At 44.5% G+C, this 23,477-nt stretch overlaps 1 protein-coding gene across 3 annotated transcripts in view; it reads left to right on the forward strand.

Annotated features, from left to right (window-relative positions):
- Nucleotides 1-512: 512 nt before the first annotated feature.
- Nucleotides 513-23,477, forward strand: part of Pip5k1a (phosphatidylinositol-4-phosphate 5-kinase type 1 alpha) — a 49,658-nt gene continuing 26,693 nt past the window's right edge. For 2 of the 3 annotated variants that reach the window (XM_045137950.1, XM_045137952.1), the window contains exon 1: nucleotides 514-656. In XM_045137950.1, the coding sequence (XP_044993885.1) occupies nucleotides 575-656 (82 nt within the window). In that variant the 5' untranslated portion in view covers nucleotides 514-574. Of the gene's footprint in view, nucleotides 657-23,477 lie in introns of all 3 variants that reach the window. The other variant, XM_045137953.1, reaches the window with a different exon arrangement.

The raw sequence follows: 23,477 nt of genomic DNA on the forward strand, positions 1-23,477 counted from the left end.
TCACGTGGGCCCCCAGCCGCGTCCCCCGGATTGGCTCGGTTCGTCTGGGCCGAGCGGCTCGTAACCCGAAGAAGGCGGGGCGCAGGCGCAGTGCCGGGATTTCCCTGGCCGCCCGCCCCGAGGGGAGCGGGTGGATTTGGACCGTAAACAGGCCGGTGGCTAGGGAAGCCCGGGGCGGGGGCGGGGGGGGGCCCGGGGGAAGGGTCCCCCGTTTCGGTGTGTTTAACGCCGGGCCGCGGGGGCTGCTGGCAGCCGGTTGGAACCTGTTTGCTGTGTGTGAGGCGGGCGGGAAGAGGAAAGCCGGCGGCGCGGCGGAGCTGTGGTTCCACGTCGCGGCGAGCGCGTCCACCGCCCCCCTCCGCGCCAGGTCGACGGCGCGGCCTCGAGCCGACCCGGGGTCCGGCCCCACGCGGGGCCCGGGGGGACGCTCCGCCCCGCTGCCCTCCCCCGCCCGCAGGGGGGGCGGGAAGGTGGCCCCGCGAGGCCGCGGCGGGCTCCGCGCCGGAGACGACGTGGGAAGGTTCGACTCGGCGGGAGGGGACGAGCCGACTGGAAGGGGAGGGGGGCTGCCAAGATGGCGTCCGCCGCCTCCGGGTCGTCGGCGGCCGGGTTTTCATCCCCGGATCCCGGGCTCCCTTCCGGTACCTCGACGTCAGGTGAGCTTAGGTGAGGGCGGTGGGATGATGGGGGCGGAAGAGCGGAGCGGGCACCTGCGAGCTTGGCGGTGTCCGAGGGGGACGCGGTGGGGGGCAGCGGTGGACTTGGAGATGGCAGGGGTTTGGGAACCGGCCGGTGGAGGTGGCACTCGAGGGAGAAGGATGGCTTCCCCCGGCAAGGCGTTTTGGAGACGTTGACTGTCTTAGAGGAGATCGCGTTTGGGCACTTGGACGAGGAGGTTGGAAGCAAGGAGACTGGGGAACAGGAGTGGAGAAGCTCAAGTCAATACGAGGTTTGGGGGTGGGGGAAACAGCTGTAGTGGTGGAGCACTTCCTTCGTCTGCCTCAGGTCTGGGTTCAATCCCCCGGTGGAGCAAAGTTAGTAGTAATAATAGTGATAATAACAACAACAGAGGATAACGTTGATGACAGGGCAAATGGAGGTGTGGTAGGTAGAGTGGAACCTACTTAGAAAGGCAGATAGAGACCCAAGTTGAACGAGAATTAACTTGGAATAAAATGTTGAGGAGGTCATGGGGTTTAAATAGTTACCGGAAAGTGGCCTGGAGTGTTAGTGGTTAAGGCACTTGCCTGTGAAGTTTAAGTTTAAGGACGGAGGTTCAATTCCCCAGATGCATCAGGTGGAGCATCTCTCTGGATGTCTGTAGTGGCTGGAGGCCCTGTTATGCTCATTCTCTGTCTCCCTCTCTGCCTCTCAAATACGTAAATAAGTGTAAAAAAGTACCAAAAAATTATGAGACACTTTAGATTGCTGAGGAGCTAGAATCATGGGTTTTCTTGGGATTAAGATTAACTGGAGTGGTCTTTTTCCTCTGCCTCCCCTCCAATGCTAATGAGTCATCCCATCTTGCTTCAACTCCCCCTCCCACTCTTGCAGTCCCCCCCCCCCCCCCCCCGTCTCTCTCTCTCTCTCTCTCTCACACACACACACACACACACACACACACACTCTTTATGGTGATTCTCACGTCTACACTGCCTAACCTTGGGAAGGAATGGGAAGTTTTTGTTTTTCGAGTTAAGATCTTCCTTTGCTGGATTGGGAACCTTAGTGCTGGGATTACAGGGATCTATTACCCTTCACCCCCCCATCATGAATAGGAAGTTAGGGTGGATGTTCAAGGGGTGGAGGTATCCTGAAAACATGAAGGGCATTCCAAGTCAGACTGGGCTAGATTGAGACTATGCCGGGAGAAACCAAAACAAAACAAAAAAACAAGCAGGGAAATGATAAGGAATTGCAGTAAGGCCTGAGTTACTTAGGCCTCCCAGAGAAAGATAGGGTGGGGAAATGTGTGACTCTTCAGTGCTTTGGGGGAATATTGCATAATAGGAAATGGACTGGAGGAATGTTCTAGGATGTATCAGGAAATTGGAACTTGGAGAGTGGAGCCAGAGAATAGAGACTCAAGAGTAGCTAGGAACTAATGAAGATTAAAGGAGGTTTTACAAAGAAAAGCAACAGATTGTGTGTAGGAGGAAAACTGTATGGGGTGGTGAGTCAGAAACTGTTCTAGAGCTTCTGTCTGAAATATCTGGTGCTTCACAGTAACTGTTGTGGTTGCCTCTACTTGGGGAGCAACAGAAGCTACCAAATAAATGATGGTTGGTTTACTTGAGATTTTGAATTTTTTCTCTTGAGTTTGTGTTCTTAACATTTTTGAATTGGGTAAATAGAGGGTTCCACTTTAAACGTTCAGTTTAGATGAGGGCAGACATAGTCACAGATACCACCTCCCCTCCCCCTCACAGGCAGGGTCTCACTGTAGCCCAGGCTGACCTGGAACTAGCTCTGTAGCCTCAGGCTGGCCTCACCTCACCTATCTCTGCCAACGGAGTGCTGGGATAAAGGCATGCACACCACATCCAGCTAAGCTGCAGTTTTATTTATGTACATCTATTTTTAGTTTGTTGGGGAGGTAATTTTTGCCTTTCCTCTAAAAGTACTAAAGAGCCATAATAACTCATGTTGAATTTTAAAGATGAAATAGGATAAAAGTGGTAGTAAATCTTTTTTTTTTTTTCCCCTTTTCTTTTTGAGGTAGGTTCTTGCTCTAGCCCAGGCTGACCTGGAATTCACACTACGGAGTCTCAGGGTGGCCCTTGACTTGAACTCATGGCAATCCTACCTCTCTGCCTCCTGAGTGCTGGGATTAAATGCATGCGCCATCACGTCCCAGCTAAAAGTTATTTTTCTGTATGTGCACATACACACATACATAGTACACATGGAGGCCAGGGCGGACATAAGTTCTTCACAGTTGCACTCAACCTTATTTTTGAGACAGGGTCTCACTTGAACTGAACCTAGAGCTCACCAATTTCTCTAGACTATTTACCCAGCAATCTCTAGCAAGCTGTAGTGGTCCTTCAGTCTTCATCTCCCCAGCACTGGGACTACAACCATTGTGCCACACTTGTACATGGGCTGGGCTCCAAGCTCATGGCCTCACGCTCGAGTGTAAGATACTACCCATGGAGCCATCTTTCCACCAAAGTGGCAGTTGTTTTTTTTAATACAGTAGTTTTTTTAAATTACATTTTAACTTTATTTATGCATTTTTTTAGAGAGAAAGAATGAGAATGGGCATACCAGGGCATCCAGCCACTGCAAATGAACTCCAGATGCATGTGCCCTCTGGTGCATCTGGTTTCCTGGGTTCTGGGAAACTGATCCTAGGTCCTTAGGCCTCACAAGCAAGCACCTTAACCACTAAGCTCTCTCTCCAGCCCTAGTTTTTTTAATTATTATTTGTTTGCAAGGGGTGGGGGATGGGGTGTATAAGGGCCTCTTGCCCCTCCGAACTAACTCTAGACATGTGCCACTTTATGCATCTGGCTTTACGTAGGTACTGTAGAGTCAAACCCAGGCCGTCAGGCTTTGCAAGCAAGCACTTTAATCTCTCAAAAAAATCTTGACATTTATATTGAGGTTATTTAAAGTGTTGTTTCCAGTATCACCTTACCTAACTTATTTTACTATTTAGAGCTGGTCTTTTATATTGAAGGAGAGTGAAAACCAGAGGTTAGAGCAAACCATAAGCTTGAAGAAGTTGCTCAACATTTTTTCCATTGGAGTAGCTACCTTGCCTGGATCTTGAGGAGGTGATTGTAATGAACAGCATTTTACAGCAGCCCTCATCATCTTCTTACACTGGCTGTTAGTAAAAGCTGATGTGGTTTGCTTCCGGCTTTCAGTGTTTTTTTTGTTTTGTTTTGTTTTTTAAGATTTATTTATTTATTAGAGACAGAGGGGGAGAGACACACAGATGGGTGTACCAGGGCCTCCAGCCACTGCATATAAACTCCAGATGCAGGTGCCACCGTGTGCATCTGGCATACATGGGGCTTGGAGGATCAAACCTGGGTCCTTAGGTTTCTCAGGCATGTGCTTTAACCACTAAACCATCTCCATGCACCACGAGGTAGGGTTTCATTGTAGCCCAGGCTGATCTGGAATTCACTATGTAGTCTCAGGGTGGCCTTGAACCCATGGCAATCCTCCTTCCTACCTCTGCCTTCGGAGTGCTGGGATTAAAGGTGTGTGCCACCACGCCTGGCCAGCATTTTGGATGAATGAAGAAAATTTATACTTTCTCTTTCATTATTTGGACAGTGGCACCATTTCATAAGAACATCAGTCCTGATGAGTTGCCATTGATAGTGTGACTGTCTGTCCAGTGAGTGTTCTGGCAGTGTATTTCCCTATCTTTTGTTTAGTGTTTTTTTTTTTTGGTTTTTGTTTTTTTTTTTTGTTTTTTCTTTCCAGGTAGGGTCTCCCACTAGTCCAGGCTGATCTGGAACTCACTGTGTAGTCTCAGGGTGGCCTTGAACTCACTGCAATCCTCCTACCTCTGCCTCTTGAGTGCTGGTATTAAAGGTGTGTGCCACCACACCCAGTTATCTTTTTTTGGTGGGGGGGTTGGAGGTAGGGCCTCACTCTAGCTCAGGCTGACCTGAAATTTACTATGTAGTGTCAAGGTGCCCTTGAAGTGACAGCAGTCCTCCTACCTCTGCCTCCTAAATGTTGGGATTAAAGGCTTGCACTACCACACCTGGCTTTCTTTTCTTTTTAAAATTTATTTTATTTATTGGTGGTCGGGGGGGAGGCAAATAGAGAGAATGGGTACACCAGGATCTTTAGCTACTGCAAGCAAACTCCAGACACATGCACTACCTTGTACATCTGGCTTACATGGGTTCTAGGGAATCGAACCTGGGTCCTTTGACTTTGCAGGCAAATGCCTTAACTGCTAAGCCATCCCTCCGTTTTTTTTAATATATTCACTTTAAAAAATTATTTATTTGAAAGAGAAAAATTATTTATTTGAGAGAGAATGAGAATGGGCGCACCAGGGCCTTCAGCTCCTGCAAACGAACTCCAGATACATGCACCACTTTGTGCATCTGGCTTATGTGGTTCCTGGAGAATTGAACCTGGGCCTTTGTCTTTGCAGGCAAGTGCCTTAACTGCCAGCCCATCTCTCCAGCCCATATTCAGTGTTTTATTAATTTGTAGTTTGTCCTTTTTTTTAAATTAAAAAAATTTTCTTTGGCCTGACGTGGTGGCACATGCCCAGCACTCAGGAGGCATGCACCACCTTGCTATGCGGGTTCTTTGGCTTTGTGGGCAAGCACCTTAACCACTAAGCCATCTATCTCTCCAGCCCTGATATATAACTTACAAAAACGTTTTTATATTTTTGGTTTTTGGGGGTAGGGTCTTGCTTTAGGCCAGGTTAGCCTGGAATTCATTATTTTGTCTCAGGGTGGCCTTAAACACCTACCTCTGCCTCCCCAGTGCTGGGATTAAAGGTATACACCACCACAGCCTGTGATACGTAACTTCTGATTCCTACCTTTGTCAAATATATGCTACCTAATAGCTAGTAAATATTTTATTAGCCTGTTTTTCTTTAATAAAATTGTGAAAACTATAGCCTGTGGTGTGAGCTACTAAGATAGCACCAGAATTAGAGCTGTGTTTGAATAAATAGAGTGGTTATTTTAACCTTTTATTGGTTTGATTTCATGAGATTGAAGCCCAGATTGGCCTTGGAAACTTGCTGTGATTCTCCATCCTTCTGTTTTAGCTTCACTAGAGAAGGGGTTAACCAACAGTAAAGGAGTCAGCAAACAGACACCAAAATCTGTCTGGCCAGATATGGTAGCCTTTAATCCTAGTACACAAAAGGCTACATAATGAATTCCCTGTCAGCCTTGCCTAAAGCAAGACCCTATCAAAAAAACAAAAACAAAAGTCTGGAAGTTATAAACAATCCCACAACCTTGAACTGTCTGCTCAGGATTACTCAAAGCCTGCAACCCTGTACAGCAACAAACAGTGAGCCAGGTGTGGTGGCTCTAGACTTGGGAGACAGAGGCAGGATCACCCAGGTTCGATTCCCCAGCACACACATAAAGCCAGATGCACAAGGTAGCGCATGGAGTTTGCAGTGGTTAGAGGCCCTGGTGCGCCCTTTCTCTCTCTCTTGCCTCTTTGTCTCAGATAAATAAATAAAATATTTGAAAACAAAAAACCCAGCTTACTTCCCTTCCTTACTTCTCCCTTCCATTTACTGTCTCCATAAAAACAAATAAAAGCCCCTAAACTTTTTCCTTACAATTAGTGCCAGGATCACAGACATGAATTCACATACAGTTTTTATTCATTTTTAAAAATTTATTTAGTCCCTGGTGGAAGAAGTGATAGTTTGAGACTTACCTGTGCAGGGCATGGTGACACAGGCCTTTAATCCTGGCACTGGAGAGGCAGAGGTAGGAGAATCATTGTGAGTTTGAGGCCAGTCTGAGACTATAGAATTTAAGTTCCAGATCAGCCTGGGATAGAGTGAGACCCTACCTAGAAAAACAAACAAAACAAAGCAAAACAAAAGACTTGTGCTGCAGAGCTAGTTGACATTTCCTTTGTAAGGAATTCAGTATATTTGTCTTGCATACTGAATTAGTAAAATAGAATTAGCCCAGAATAAGCACTGTCCAAAGGAACAGTGGTGGCAGCAGAGTTGGTGGGGCTGGAGGAGGTGACCTAGGGTCTCTTACATAGGTCTGGAATTTACCAGTTAGACTGGATTTGCTGGCCAGAAAGCAAGTCCCAGGGTTCCTTCTCTCTGCCTCAGCAGAATTGGTATCACAAGTTTTTTGGATTTTTTTTTTTTAATTTATTTATTTGAGAGCGACAGACACAGAGAGAAAGACAGATAGAGGGAGAGAGAGAGAATGGGCGCGCCAGGGCTTCCAGCCTCTGCAAACGAACTCCAGACGCGTGCGCCCCCTTGTGCATCTGGCTAACGTGGGACCTGGGGAACCGAGCCTCGAATCGTGGTCTGTAGGCTTCACAGGCAAGCGCTTAAGCGCTAAGCCATCTCTCCAGCCCAGTATTTTTTTTTTCTTAATTTATTTGAGAGCGACAGACACAGAGAGAAAGACAGGGAGAGGGAGAGAGAGAGAATGGGCACGCCAGGGCCTCCAGCCTCTGCAAACGAACTCCAGATGCGTGCGCCCCCTTGTGCATCTGGCTAACGTGGGACCTGGGGAACCGAGCCTCAAATCGGGGTCCTTAGGCTTCACAGGCAAGCGCTTAACCGCTAAGCCATCTCTCCAGCCCGTTTTTTGGATTTTTAAAAAACATATTTTTATTTTTTTAATTATTTATTTGAGAGCAACAGACAGGCAGAGAGAGAGGAGGGGGGTGGAGGGAGAGAGGGAGGGAGGAAGAGAGAAAATGGGTGTGCCAGGGTTTTCAGCCACTGCAAAGGAACTCCAGATGCGAGCGCTCCCTTGTGCATCTGGCTAATGTGGGTCCTGGGGAATCGAGCCTTGAATCAGGGTCGTTAAGCTTCACAGGCAAGTGCTTAACTGCTAAGCTCTCCAGCCCACATATTTTTATTTTTATTTATTTATTTGAGAGAGAAAGAGAGAATATGAATGAATGTATGGGCGTGCCAGTGCCTCCAGCCACTGCAAATGAAGTCCAGATGCATGCGCCCCCTTGTGTATATCTGGCTTATGTGGGTCCTGGGGAATCGAACTGAGGTCCTTTGGCTTTGCAGGCAAGCACTTTAACTGCTAAGCCATTGCTTCAGCCTTTTTCTTTTTTCTTTTCTTTTTTGGTTTTTCAAGGTGGAATTCACTATGTAGTCTCAGATTTGTTTTAAAAATATTTTGTGAACCCTACCTCGAAAAACCAAAAAATATATATATATTTTGTGAGTTCCTGGTGTTCAAATTCAAGTCCTTAGGTTTGTGAGGCAAGCACACTTTACTCACTGGGTTATTTCCCCTGCCTGGGTTTAACCCCTAGTACTACATAAACCGGGCATGGTGACAAATGCCTGTAATCCCAGTACTGGGCAGGCCAATGAAGGAGGGTCATAAGTTCAAAGGCCTTAAGGAGGTCACCCTGAGCTACATGAGACCCTATCTCAAAAATCAAAAGGCAAGCTAGGTGTATGGTGGTGCACACCTTCAGTTCAAGCACTGTGGAGGCAGAGGTAGGAGGATCACTATGAGTTCAAGGCCAGTTTGGGATTAAAAAGTGAGTTTTGGGCTAGAATGAGACTCTATCTTGAAGAAACAAAGAAAAAAATACAAATAAAAAAGACCCCAAATTTGGACATAGAATTTGAGAGTAGAAATGTGCCAAATTTTTAAATGCTTCTTGACCACTGCTAGCTTACTCAGGAGACCCTGCCTAGTCTTTTAAGCAGGACTTTTATTATTATTACTTTTTTTTGGCTTTTCGAGTTAGGGTCTCACTGTGGCCCAGGTTGACCTGGAGTTCACTGTGTAGTCTCAGGGCCTTGAACTCATGGTGATCCTCCTACCTCTGCCTCCCCAGTGCTGGGATTAAAGTCGTGTGCCACTATGCCCGGCTGATTGATTTATTTTTTTAAGGTGTATAGAGACTTTATTAGATGAAGAGAAGGAAAGAGAAGAAAGTACAGAGAGCTCTTGCCATGTGGAGGGCAGGAGGTGGGCTATAGAGCCCATGTGGGAGTAAAGGGGTGTCTCCTCTCGCCTTGGCAACCAAAGGAAGCTTACCAGAACCTTGAAGTTCAGGAGCCCACCAAGAGAGGTGGGATTTTTTTTTTCATACTTAGAAGCATAGTTAGATACATATTTGAGGCCTGAGAACTGTAAATTTTTTAATTAATTTATTGATTGATTTGAGAGTGACAGACAGAGAAAGAGGCAGAGAGACAGATAGAGAATGGGCACGCCAGGGCTTCCAGCCACTGCAAACGAACTCGTGAGCCCCCGTGCGTCTGGCTAACGTGGGTTCTGGGGAGTCGAGCCTTGAACCGGCGTCCTTAGGCTTCATAGGCAAGGGCTTAACCCCTAAGCCATCTCTCCAGCCCAAGAACTGTAAAATTTACCTTTGTGGCACTGAAGGCAAAAGTTCACTAGACACTAAAAACAATTACTTTAATCTCTTCATTTAAAATATTTTTAAAATATTTTATTTATGAGAGAGAGAGAGGCAGAGGCAGATAGAGAGAATGGGCACGCCTCTAGCCACTGCAAATGAATTTCAGATGCATGTGCCCCCTGTGCATCTGGCTTACGTGTGTCCTGGGGAAGTGAACTACAGTCCTTAGGCTTTGCAGGCAAATGCCTTAACCACTAAGCCATTTCCCTAGCCCTAATCTCCTCATTTTTAAAATTAGGAAGCAGGGTCTTAGAGTTTATGTGTTGTTTGTTTATTGTTATTTAGCAAATAGTCTTATTTCTGTAATTGAGCCCAAGTAGATAAGATCTTAACTTTTTTTTTTTTGGGGGGGGGGGTCTTTTGTCTTTATAGGTAGGGTCTCCTTTTAGCCCAGGCTGACCTGGAATTTGATCTCAGTGGCCAAATTTGAACTCAGGGTTATCCTCCTGAATGCTGGGATTGAAGGTGTGCACCACCATGCCCTGCTCTGCTTTTTTTTCGAGGTAGGGTCTAGTTCAGGCTGACCTGGAATCTACTATGTAGTCTCAGGCTGGCCTCAAATTCACGGTAATCCTCCTATCTCTGCCTCCCGAGTAGTGGGATTAAAGGTGTGTTCGTTTTACAGGTAGGGTCTCATGCCAGATGTACAAGGTGGCACATGCTGGAGTTACTTTGCAGGGGCTAGAGGCCCTGGCACACTGATTCTCTATCTGTTCCCCACCTTAACTAAGTAAATAAATAAAATATATTAAAAAAAAAAAACAAACCCTCATTTCATAGCCAAGGCAAGCCTTGAACTAAGGATTGTCCCTGCCCCACCCACCTAGCCATTTGTTTTATTTGTAAGTTGGCATCTTATGTTTAACTTTTTGAAAAAAACGTGTGTGTGTGTGTGTGTGTGTGTGTGTGTGTGTATTCAGGTTTGTTTTAAGGTGGTCCTCACCTTCCCTCATGTTCCTTCAGCATCTTTCCTTGTTTACTGCTCCATTCCTAAGCTTGTAGGAAATTGGGTGTCCTGGCTCTCTCCTGACTGCCAGCACATTGAAATTACAGCAGGCAGCCGGCTAGCTTTTGGCTTTTATATCAGGTCTGGGAATCTGAACTCAAGCACCCTGTAGTTCCAGGCTGGCCTCCAACTCGCAGCAATCTTCCTACCTTTGCGTCGCAAGTGTACCACCATGCCCAGCTTACTTGACATCTTGAGACAGGTTGCTTCCTGGGTAGCATGACTGGCTGTGAACTCAAGATCCCTCCAGCTTAATCCCTGGAGTGCTTAGGTTATTGGTATGAGCCACTGTGCCACAGCAGTACATTTTTTTAAACATTTTCACTCAAAACAGTTTGGTCCGCAATATTTTTCAGTAGGCATGGTGACATTTCAGAATATTTTCACTTGGAGAACATCTTGTGCCTCCCACCTTTAGGGGTATAGTTAGAATGGTTTTCAGTATTCCAAATTAACTAGGACCCAAAGAAGATTGATTTGGATAGTTCAGCAAATAGCTGACTTGATTTTGGTTCTTATTTTGTTGTATAAGATTAGCTTTTGGCAGATGCACAAGGGGGCACATGCGTCTGGAGTTCGTTTGCAGTGGCTGGAAGCCCTGGCGCACCCATTCTCTCTCTCCCTCTTTCTCCCTCTGTCTGTTGCTCTCAAATAAATTAAAAAAAAAAAAAAAAAAGATTAGCTTTTGGTTTTGCTCTTTTTTCTTTTTTTGAGGTAGAGTGTCATTCTAGCCCTGGCTGACCTGGAATTCACTGTGTAGACTCAGGTTGGCCTCAAGCTCACAGTGGTCCTACTACCTTTGCCTCCTTAGTGCTGGGATTAAAGGCGTGTTCTACCATGCCTGGCTTTTAAAAAATATATTTTTTGTTTTATTTTACTAGAGAGAGAGGGGAGGGAAGGGGAGGGAAAGAGGCAGATAGAAAATGTACGCACCAGGGCCTTCAGCTGCTGCAAACGAACTTCAGCCGCATGTGCCACCTTGTGCATCTTGGCTTACGTGGGTCCTGGAGAATGGAACCTGGGTCCTTTGGCTTTGCAGACAAGCATTTTAATTGCTAAGCCATTGCTCCAGCTCCTGTTACTTTAGTTTTTATATTTGGCTTTTTGAGGTAGGGTTTCATTCTAGCCCAGGCTGACCTGGAATTCACTCTGTAGTCTCAGGATGGCCTCGAACTCAACAGCGATCCTCCTACCTGCCGGGATTAAGGGTGTGTGCCACCATGCCTGGCTTTTTTTTTTTCCTTAAGGTATGGTATGCTCTGGCCCAGGTTGACCTTGGATTCATTCTGTAGTCTCAGGCTGGCCTGGAACTCAGGATGATCCTCCTGTCTCTGTCTCCCATGTGTTGGCATTAAAGGCATGCACCACCATGCCTGACGTGCATTAACGTTTTTGCTTTTTGAAACATTTCTGTACTAGTATTGATAGGTCATTAAATTGAGTCTCTAGGATTCCTTCTCTATGACTTGTTCAGACAAAACTGGTGTCTGAGGAATGCACATCCGGCTAGCCTCTAGCGTCCTTAAATTATGTGTGTGCTGCCAGCATTGAAGTCAGTCACGCTCTGCCTCCTAGTTTCTCATCTGGTGAATGATGTCATTTCATCTCCCAAGGAAATTCTTCTGCTATGAAAGTGCTGGGCGAGGCTCTGCTGTCAAGGTGAACTCTATTTTGTTTCACATTCTGGGAGTGCAGGAGACCCAACTCATTTTTAGAGTTATATACTGTCTGAAAATATAGTTTGAACTATCTCCTCTTTTTTTTTTTTTTGTTTTTGTTTTTTCGAGGTAGGGTCTCACTCTAGCCCAGGCTGACCTGGAATTCACTATGGAGTCTCAGGGTGGCCTCGAACTCACGACAATCCTCCTTCCTCTGCCTCCCAAGTGCTGGGATTAAAGGCGTGCGCCACCATGCCCGGTTTTGTTTTGTTTTTTTGAGGCAGGGTCTGGCTGTAGCCCATGCTAACAAGTTCACCATGTAATCTCAGGGTGGCCTTGAACTCACACTCAAGATGATCCTTCTACCTCTGCCTCTTGAGTGTGGGGATCAAAGGGCTGCAGCACCAATGGTGAATTATCTCCTTGTTTATGGCTAGCTTATTCAACATTTGAAATTTTCCCATTTCTCAGTGTTATTTTTATTTTCCTTTAAAAAATTTTTTTTATTTTTTTTTTTAAGGTAGGGTCTCACTCTAGTATGGGCTAACTTGTGCTAGGCTGGCTTCCAATGCACAGTGATCCTCCCACCTCTGCCTTCTGAGTGCTGGGATTAAAGGCATGTGCCACCATGCCTGCCTAAACTTTTTGAATTCTTCTCAATTGTGAATTTTGGTTTTCAGTTGTATAGGAGTACCAAGCACATTTATGCTCACAGTAGTGTTTGTGTTTTGCCAAGTGACTAGAAACTAGCCTGTCCAGTATCTTTCTCTCCACAAACAAAAGACAGGGTGGAGCCAACTACCAAAACGAAACAGTACCTAGAGACTGGTACTGAGTTGATCAAAAGTTTTCTGTAGCCAGGCGTAGTGGTACACACTTGTAACCCCCAGTACATGAGAGGGAGAGAGAGAGAAAGGGCACGCCAGGGCTTCTAGATACTCTGCAAATCCAGATGCAGGTGCCTTGTGCATCTGACTTTACATGGGTCCTGGGGAATCGAACCAAGGTCCTTTGGCTTTGCAGGCAAGTACCTTTACCACTAAGCCATCTCTCCAGCCCTCCAAAATACATATTTTTTTAAATTTTGTTTTTATTTATTTATTTATTTATTTATTTATTTGAGTGTGACAGGGAGAGAGAGAGGAGAGTGGGCACGCCAGGGCTTCCAGCTACTGCAAACGAACTCCAGATGTGTGCGCCCCCTTGTGCATCTGCCTAACGTGGGGCGTGGGGAATTGGGCCTCAAACTGAGGTCCTTGGGCTTCACAGGCAAGCGCTTAACCGCTAAACCATCTCTCTGGCCCCCTCCAAAATATTTTCGAAAGTGATACTATAGGCTATGCAGTGCTTTTTTTTTTTTTTTTCTTTTTGAGGTAGGGTGTCACTCTAGCCTAAGCTGACCTGAAATTCACTATGTAGTCTCAGGGTGGCCTTGAACTCACAACAATCCTCTTATCTTTACCTTCATAGTACTAAGCTTAAAGGTATGCACTACCATGACCAGTGTAGGCAAGCAAGCACCTTTAATTGCTGAGCGGTCTCTCCAGCCCCAACTGTCAACTTTTTTTTTTTCAATGTAGGGTCTCTCTTTAGGCCAGGCTGACCTGGAATTCACTATGTAGTCTACTTCTGCCTCTTAAGTGCTGGGATTAAAGGAATGTGCCATCAAGCCCAGCTTGTTGTTTTTTAAATTATATTTATTTGAGAGAGCAAGTGAATGGGAATGCCCGGGCCTCTAGCCACAACAAACTCCAGACACATGTGCCGCCTTGTACATGCATTCTTAGGCTTCACAGGCAAAAGCCTTAACTGCTAATAAATCTTTCCTGCCCTCAACTGGCACTTTTTTTTTTTTTTTGAGGTAGGTTCTCACTCTAGCTCAGGCTGACCTGAAATTCACTATGTAGTCTCAGGGTGACTTTGAACTCAGCCATCCACCTACCTCTGCTTCCCAATCAACTGTCACTTTTTTAAATTTTTTTTTTTTTCAAGGTATGGTTTCACTCTAGCTCAGGGTGGCCTTGAACTCACTGTGATCTTCCTAACTCTGCCTCCTGATTTCAACTGTCCTTTTTTTTTTCTCTCTCTTTTTTTGTTTTTTTGAGGTAGGGTCTCACTCTGGCTCAGGCTGACCTGGAATTAACTATGTAGTAGTCTCGGTATCCTCGAATGCACAGTGATCCTCCTACCTTTGCCTCCTGAGTGCTGGGATTAAAGGCGTGTGCCACCATGCCTGGCTTGTCCCTTTTTTTTTTTAACTTTATTTTTATGTATTTATTTGAGAGAGAAAGGAAGAGAGAATGGGCACGCCAGGGCCTCCAGCCACTGCAAACGAACTCCAGACACATACGCCCACTTGGCATCTGGCTTATGTGGGTCCTGGGGAATCCAACCAAGGTCATTTGGCTTTGCAGGCAAACACCTTTCCAGCCCTCAACTGTCCCTTTTTAAAAACCCATGCTTCCACTACTATAAATAAAAATGATTATGTTGTAAAAAATGGTGGTTTTAGATGGGCATGGTTGAACACATCTTTAATTCCAGCACGCGGGGCAGAAGTAGTAGGGTCACTGTTAGTTCCAGGTCAGCCTGGGCTAGAGTAGGACCCTACCTCAAAAAACAAACAAATAAAAGGTGGTTATAGAGTATTCCATTTAAAACTACCTGTGATTGGGCTGGAGAGATGGCTTAGTGGTTAAGCGCTTGCCTGTGAAGCCTAAAGACCCTGGTTCGAGGCTCGGTTCCCCAGGACCCACGTTAGCCAGATGCACAAGGGGGCGCACGCATCTGGAGTTCGTTTGCAGTGGCTGGAGGCCCTGGCGTGCCCGTTCTCAATCTCTCTGTCTCTGTCTCTTTCTCTCTCTCTCTGTCACTCTCAAATAAATAAATAAAAAATGAACATAATACTACCTGTGACTGATCACACCAATCCAGTCTCTTAATAGGCTCTTTCCAGTTATAGTACCTATGCACTTGTACTTAAATTCCATGCTACAGTAAGCATTTCTTTGTAAAGGACTCTGTATTCAGAAGAGCACTACATCTGAAAAATCCTGCCAATTTTCTGGAATTCAGTGGAGAGTGAAATGGTGTGTCATCTTAAGTGTTGAGACTCTTGTAACTTTGTGCTAGAGGTGCTCGTTCTGTCTTTTGGGGTGGGGCCCACTTAGCCAGAATGAAAATCAGTGTAGTGTGGTGCTAGAGACTGACCAGCATATTTGTGTCTGCGTGTGTATGTGCTTAGTGTATGTACTCTGCTTTATATAGAACATCAGAACTAAGCGATAACTTTCTGTTTTTCCTCATTAGGTTTCAACTTTCTGTGCTGTGGGGTCAGCCGTAAGAGAGGTAGATCTGACGCGTGTCTGTGCTGAAGAAGCATGAGCTCCTCGCAGTAACTAGCAGCCAGCCAGCGCGTCTTTCCCATAACCATTGTACACTTTGTTTAGTGGTTGTGCTTGGTCTTCCTCTAGGAAGACTGGATGTCTTGCAAATCATTCATAAACAATGCTGTCTTAACACTTAACACTGACGTAGCATTTCCACAGTCTTAGTTTGAGCTCTCTCTCTCTCTTTTTTTTTTTTTTTTTTTTGTCTTTTGGTTTTTTGAGGTAGGGTCTCACTCTAGCCCAGGCTGACCTAGAATTCACTATGTAGTCTCAGGGTAGCCTCATTCAATCATGGCGATCCTCCTGCTTCTGCCTCCCAGGTGTTGGCATCAAAGGTGTGTACCACCATGCCCTGCAAGCTTGTTTTTTTTTTTTTTTCCTTAGCCTCAACTTATTTTTTCTTTTTCCCATTGCATCTTTCATTACCTCTGACTTTTCTCATTCCAATATTCAGGGTTCATAACTCACAATAATAACTATGGTGGCTCATGCCTGTAATGTTGTAATGTCAGTATTCAGGAACCTGAGGTATGAGGACTGCCATAAACTTGAGGTCAGTGTTAGCTATATAGTAAGTTCCAGACCATCTGGGCTACAGAATGAGACCATGTTTCTCAAAAGAAAAAGAAAATATAAAAACAACAACAGGAAGGTCTGACAAGCTGGTTCAGTGGTTAAAGATGCTTGCTTTGCGTGCCTGCTATCTCAGATTCAATTCCCCAACACCCACATAGGCCAGATGCACAAGGTGGCACATGCATCTGGAGTTCATTTACAGTAGCTAGAAGCCTGGCATGTATGCGTGATCTATCTGTCTCTGCCTCTTTCTGTCAAATAAATAAAATACGTATTTTTTAATAAGGCTGGAGAGAGAGGTCAGTCGTTAAGATTCTTGCTTGCAAAGAATCAACATTTATGAACTAGATAACCTTGTGGTTTGGTTAAAATTGACCCAGGTTTAATTTCCTCGGTATCCACACAAATGCACAAAGTGACTCATGAATCTGGAGTTTTTTTGCAGTGGCCAGAGGCCCTGGCATGCTCATCCTCTCTCTCTCTCTTTTTCCCCCTCACCCTTGTAAATAAATAAATAAATCCAAACAAGCCGGGCATGGTGGTGCATGTCTTTAATCCCAGCACTCAGGAGGCAAGGTAGTAGAAGGATCATTGTGAGTTCTAGGCCACCCTGAGACTACACAGTGAATTCCATGTCAGCCTGGGCTAAAGTGAGACTCTACCTTGTAAAAACAAAACAAAAAAACCCAAACAATAACATGTGGTAAATGAAAGGTCATAATAAAAATAGTAATTCAAAGTGTTAACAATTAATTGATAGTAGTTTTAGTGCATTTATTACATAATGTGATTTACTTAATTATAACAATCCTATGGAGTCACATGGTATGGGTTTGGGATATTTCTCTCCCCTTTCCTTTTTTGAGGGGTTGGGGTTGCTGAGGTTTGTCCCAATATCCTCAGTCCCTATTTCTTCATTTTATAGTTGAAGTAACCAATATCTAGGGAAAAATTCTTTTTTCAAGATAGGGTCTCTCAGCCCACACTGATCTGGAGCTCACTCTGAAGTCTTAGGCTGGCCTTAAACTCACAGCGATCCTCCTACCTCTGCCTTTCAAGTGCTGGGATTGAGGCATGCGCCACCATGCCCTATCTCTGTAGAGAATATTTTTTTTTATTTTTATTAGCATTTTCCATGGTTACAAAAAAAATCCCATGGTAATTCCCTCCCTCCCCACCCCCACACTTTCCCCTTTGAAATTCCATTCTCCATCATATTACCTCCCCATCACAATCATTGTACTTACATATATACAATATCAACCTATTAAGTACTCTCCTCCCTTCCTTTCTCTTCCCTTTATGTCTCCTTTTTACCTTACTGGCCTCTGCTACTAAATATTTTCATTCTCACGCAGAAGCCCAATCATCTGTAGCTAGTATCCACATATGAGAGAGAACATGTGGCGCTTGGCTTTCTGGGCCTGGGTTACCTCTCTTAGTATAATCCTTTCCAGGTCCATCCATTTTTCTGCAAATTTCATAACTTCATTTTTCTTTACCGCTGAGTAGAACTCCATTGTATAAATGTGCCACATCTTCATTATCCACTCATCAGTTGAGGGACATTTAGGCTGGTTCCATTTCCCAGCTATTATAAATTGAGCAGCAATAAACATGGTTGAGCATGTATTTCTAAGGAAATGAGATGAGTCCTTTGGATATATGCCTAGGAGTGCTATAGCTAGGTCATATGGTAGATCAATCTTTAGCTGTTTTAGGAACCTCCACACTGATTTTCACAATGGCTGGATCAGATTGCATTCCCACCAGCAGTGTAGGAGGGTTCCTTTTTTTCCACATCCCCGCCAACATTTATGATCATTTGTTTTCATGATGGTGGCCAATCTGACAGGAGTGAGATGGTATCTCAATGTAGTTTTAATCTGCATTTCCCTGATGGCTAGTGACGTGGAACATTTTTTTAGATGCTTATATGCCATTCGTATTTCTTCCTTTGAGAACTCTCTATTTAGCTCCATAGTCCATTTTTTGATTGGCTTGTTTTATTCCTTATTGTTTAACTTTTTGAGTTCTTTTTTGTTTTGTTTTGTTTTGTTTTAACTTTTTGAGTTCTTTGTAGAGAATTTTTTTTTTTTTAACAGCCCTTTAAAAATACTGGATTGAGCCGGGCATAGTGGTGCATGCCTTTAATCCCAACACTTGGGAGGCAGAGGTAGGAGGATCACCGTGAGTTCGAGGCCACCCTGAGACTACCTAGTGAATTCCAGAATAGCCTGGGCTAGAGTGAGACCCTACCTCGAAAAACCAAAAAAAGAAAAAAAAAATACTGGATTGAGACTGGAGAGCTGGTTTAGTGGTTAAGCGCTTGCCTGTGAAGCTTAAAGACCTCAGTTAGTGGTTGAATTTCCCAGGACCCACATGAGCCAGATGCGCAAGAGGGCACATGCCTCTGGAGTTTGTTTGCAGTGGCTAGAAGCCCTGGTGCGCCCATTTTCTCTCTTTCTCTTTCTGCCTCTTTGTCGGTCTGTCACTCTCAAATAAATAAATAAAAATGAACAAAAAAGTTTATTAAAAATATTGAATCAGTTGATTTATAAAAATATTTATTTAGGAGAGGCAGAACAGGTTCACCAGGGCCTCTAGTAACTGTAAAAGAACTCCATCCAGATGCATTTGTCACTTTGTGCATCTGGCTTACCTGAGTACTGGGGAACTGAACCTGGGTCCATAGGCTCTGTAGGCAAGTGCTTAACTGCTAAGCCATCTGTTCAGCCCTTAATACATATTTATTTATTTATTTATAAACAGAGGGAGATAGAAGGAAGAGAGAGGATGGGTGCACCAGGACCTACATCCACTACAAACAAACTCCAGATGTATTTGCCACTTTGTGCATCTGGCCTTACTTGGGTACTGGGGAATCAGTCTCTGGTCGCTATGCTCTGAAGGCAAGTCCCTTAACCTCTGAGCCATCTCTCAGCCCTCTAGAGAAATTTTAACCAAACCACTCAAGGTTATCTAGTTTATGAATGTTGATTCTAGCTTTATTTTTCCAGTGCTGGGGATCAAACCAAGGTCCTTGTACATGCAAGCACTTTGCCACTTAGCCTGGCATTCCTCTTGCTAATCTGAAAGCCTGTGCATGAACTAATTTGACTTTAAGCCAGTATTTGTTGCTGAATGGATTGTGTTTGTACTAGAAGTCTTTGGTGAACAAGAGACTAGTACAGAAAGGAGTTTAACCTTTCTTTTCTCTGTGTGTGTATTTTTCAAGGTCAGTTCTCATTCTACCCCAGAATGACCTGGAATTCACTATGTAGTCTCAGACTGCCTTCAAACTCACTGTGATTCTCCTAACTCTGCCTCTGACTGCAGGGATTAAAAGCATGTACCATCACCCTGAGCTTAACCTTTCTGATCTCCTTAAACAACTAAATTTGGACTGGGGAAATGGTTTTATGGATTAAGAAAGAGCACTTGCCACTCAAACTGAAGCAGAAATGCTGGAATTGTGGAAATATGTCCATTCTTTGAGAAACTTTTAGAAGTCAGTGTATACTTTTACTAGGGATTGATAACTAGTCCTGTAACTAAGTCCAAGATATTTAAAACAAACTCTTTTATTACACACACGCACACACAATTTTTTGTTGTTTTTTTTGAAGTGGGTCTCCCTCTAGCCTATTTATTATTATTATTTTGTTTTCTTTGTCTTTATTATTATCTTTAAATACTTTATTTTGGGCTGGAGAGATGGCTTAGCGGTTAAGCGCTTGCCTGTGAAGCCTAAGGACCCTGGTTCGAGGCTCGGTTCCCCAGGCCCACATTAGCCAGATGCACAAGGGGGCGCATGCGTCTGGAGTTCGTTTGCAGAGGCTGGAAGCCCTGGCACGCCCATTCTCTCTCTCTCCCTCTATCTGTCTTTCTCTCTCTGTCGTTCTCAAATAAATAAATAAAAATTAAAAGAATGGTAAATACCTTATTTTGTTTTATTTATTTATTTGAGAGAGAGAGGAAGAAGATAACACAGAGAGAATGGGCACTCTAAGGAAAGCAGCCACTGCAAATGAACTCCAGACGAATATGCCCCCTTGTGCATCTGGCTTACATGGGTCCTGGGGGAGCAAACCCAGGGTCCTTTGGCTTCATGGCCAAATACCTTAACTGCTAAGCCATTTCCCTAGCCACTGTTTATTATTTTTGAGAGAGAGACAAAGAGAGGGAATGGGCACACCATGGTCTTTCAGCTGCTGTGAACGAACTCTACGCTCTTTTGTGTACATGTGTGATATTAAACACTTGCGTCTGGCTACATGGGACCTGGAGTTTTTTTGTTTTTTGTTTTTTTTTAATTTTTATTAACATTTTCCATGATTATAAAATATATCCCATGGTGGGACCTGGAGTTTTGAACATGCATTCTTAGGCTTCACAGACAAATGCCAACCGCTAAGCCATCTCTCCAGCCCCAAGTTCTTTTTTACTTAATATTTCTTTTTAGTTGAGAGAGAGGGAAAGAGAGAGAGAGAATGGGCATGCCAGGCCCTCTTCCCATTGCATATGAACACCAAATGCATGCATTCCTTTATGTATCTGGCTTTATGTGAGTACTGGGGAATTGAAGCTTGAACAGCAGGAATAAAAGCAAATATTTTTTTTATTTTTATTTTTGAGAGAGAGAGAGAGAAAGAGAAAGGGCATGCCAGAGCCTTCAGTCCCTGTGAACGAACTTCAAGAGGTACTCTTTTCTTTGCTGAGTGTTGTGATGCACGTCTTTTATTCCAGCACGGAGGTTGGGAGGAACTCCATGAGTTTAATGCCACCCAGAGACTACATGGTGAATTCCAGATCAACCTGGGCTAGAGTGAGACCCTACCTTGGAAAACTAAAAAAGGAAGTACTCCTTTTTGTCTGATACAAATTCAGTGAAAATCCTTTTTGAATTTTTTATTTCTCAGAGGCAGAGTCTGATATGATCCAGGCTACCTCAAACTTACTATTTAATTGAGGATGATCTTGAACTCCTGATTCTTCTGTCTGTGTTTCCTGTTTACTGTTGTAGATCCAGCACAGGGTTTTGTGTGTGCTTGACAAGAACTCTTCAGTTGAGCTATATCCTCAGTCCCTTGGAACATTTTTTATATATTTTATTTTTGAGATAGAGACTCACTCTAACCCAGGATGACCTGGAATTCACTATGTTGTCTCAGGGTGGCCTTGAACTTACAACATTCCTCCTTCCTCAGTTTCCAGAGTGCTGGGGTTAAAGGCTGGGCTTCTTTTAATGTGTTTTTTTGTTTTGTTTTTTTTTAATTTTAAAAATTTGAGAGAGAGAGGGAAAGAAGCAGACAGAGAGAAAGAGAGGGAGAGAATGGGCATGCCAGGGCTTCCAGCCACTGCAGAAAAACTCCAGATGCATGTGCCACCTTGTCTGGTTTAAATGGGTACTGGGGAATTGAACCGAAGTCCTTTGGTTTTGCAGGCAAGTGCTTTAACCGCTAAGCCATCTTTCCAGCCCTTTTTTTTTCCTTCATTTTTCGAGGTAGGGTTTCTTTCTAACCCAGACCTACCTGGAATTCTCTATGTAGTCTCAGGGTGGCCTTGAACTTAAAATGATTCTCCTACCTCTACCCTCTCAGTGCTGGGATCAATGGTGTGCAATCACACTCATAAAACATAAGCTTTTTAAAATTTTTATTTATTTGAGAGAGATAAAACAGGAACTTTAAGGGCTGGGAAGTCTTAGCAGTTAAGGTGTTTGCCTGGGAAGCTTAAGGATGCAGGTTCAATTCTGCAGTACCCACATAAACTAAATGCACATGCACAAAGTGGCATATGTGTCTGGAGTTTATTTCAAGTGGCTAGAGGCCCTGGTGTGCCAGTTCTGTCTGTCTCTCTCTGAAATAAATAAATATTTTTACAAAAGATACTTTTTGGGTGGAGAGATGGCTTAGAGGTTAAGGCGCTTGCCTGCAAAGCCTAAGAACGCATACTTGAATCTCCAGGTCACACATAGCCAGATGCACAGTGACATAAACAGACAATGTCATACATGCGCCACAATGGGGCCCACGCATCTGGAGTCTGTTTGTAGTGTCTAAAGGTCTTGGTGTGCCCGTTGTCTCTCCCTCTCTCTCTCTACCTCTTTCTCCAAAAATTAAAATTTAAAGATACTTTTGGGGGGCTGGAGAGATAGCTCAAGGATTAAGGTGCTTATAAAGCCTGATGGACTGCATTCACTTCCTCAGTGCTCATGTAAAGGCAGATCCACAAAGTGGTGTGTGCTTCAGGAGTTCATTTATAGCAGGAGTCCCTGGCATGTATATTTCCCCCCCCCCCCCGTCTTTCTCCTTGGAAATAAATAAATGAATGAATATGCATTTTTGATGGGCATGGTGGTGCACACTTTTAATCCCAGCACTTGGGAGGCAGAGGTAGGAGGATCACTGTGAATTGAAGGCCACCCTGAGACTACATAGTGGATTCCAGGTCAGCCTGGGCTAGAGTGAGACCTTACCTCAAAAAAGAATAAGAATAAAAAAGAAAGCCAAGTATTGTGATGCACACCATTCATTAATCCTAGCACTTGGGAGGCTGAGGTAAGTGCATCATTTGAGTTTGAAACCAGCCTGTGGCTAAAGTGTTTCTAGGTGAGTCTGGGTTGGAGGGAGATCCTGCCTCATAATGAAAAGCCTGTGGGAAGGCTCATTTGGTAAACTGCTGTCCCCTAAGCATGAGGACCTGTGTTCACATCCTCAGTTTTCATGTAAAATGCTAGGAATGGTGACGTGCCTGTGATCTCAGTGCTGTGGAGGCAGAGTGGCAATCCCTAGGCTGGAGTGATGGTTTAGCTGTTAATGTGCTTGCCTGGGAAGCCTAAAGACCCAGGTTTGATTGCCCAGTGCACACGTAAGCCAGTTGGCATAAAGTGGTGCATGAGTCTGCACCCATTGTCTTTCTCTCTCAGATAAACAAAGTATTGGGGCTGTGCAGTGTTGATGTTACAGTGGTGAGCATAGCTGCCTTTCAGAGGATGGCAGCCCTTGGGGCTCACTGCCTAGCCAGTCTAGTTGAGTCAGTGAGCTCTTGGTTCAAGGAGAAACTCTGTCTCAAAGAGTAAGGTGAAGAGTGACTGAAGAAAACACCTCCCTTCCCACCCAGGAGTGTACAAGGGAGCTTGCACACACATGTACTCAAACACATACACGTTTAATGTGTGCACTCCCTACATATACACAGACAAGAAATTGAAAAAATACATAGCCAGTGAAGAGGTGGGTTGTTAGGCATTGCAAGTAAACGCCTTAACTGGTCAGCCATCTCTCATTTTTAAAAAAAATTTATTTATTTATTTGAGAGTGACAGAGAAAGAGGCAGAGAGAAAGAGAGAGAGAGGGAATGGGCACGCCAGGGCCTCCAGCCACTGCAAACAAACTCCAGATGCATGTGCCCCTTTGTGCATCTGGCCTACGTGGGTCCTGGGGCATGGAACCTTGAACCAGGGTCCTTAGGCTTCACAGGCAAGTGCTTAACCACTAAGCCATCTCTTCGGCCCCAGGTACTCATTTTTAAACAAGGATTTGGGGCTGGAAGGATGGCTGTTTTTGTTAAAGATGCTAACTTGTAAAGCCTTCCTGTCTGGCTTCAATACCCCAGTACCCACATAAAGTCAGATGCACAAAGTGATGCATGTGTCTGGAGTTCATTTACAGTGGCAAGAGGCCATCACATACCCATTGTTATTTTCTCTCTACT

The sequence above is a fragment of the Jaculus jaculus genome, chromosome 19 (genome assembly GCF_020740685.1).
Source record: "Jaculus jaculus isolate mJacJac1 chromosome 19, mJacJac1.mat.Y.cur, whole genome shotgun sequence".
Taxonomy (NCBI): Eukaryota; Metazoa; Chordata; class Mammalia; order Rodentia; family Dipodidae; genus Jaculus; species Jaculus jaculus.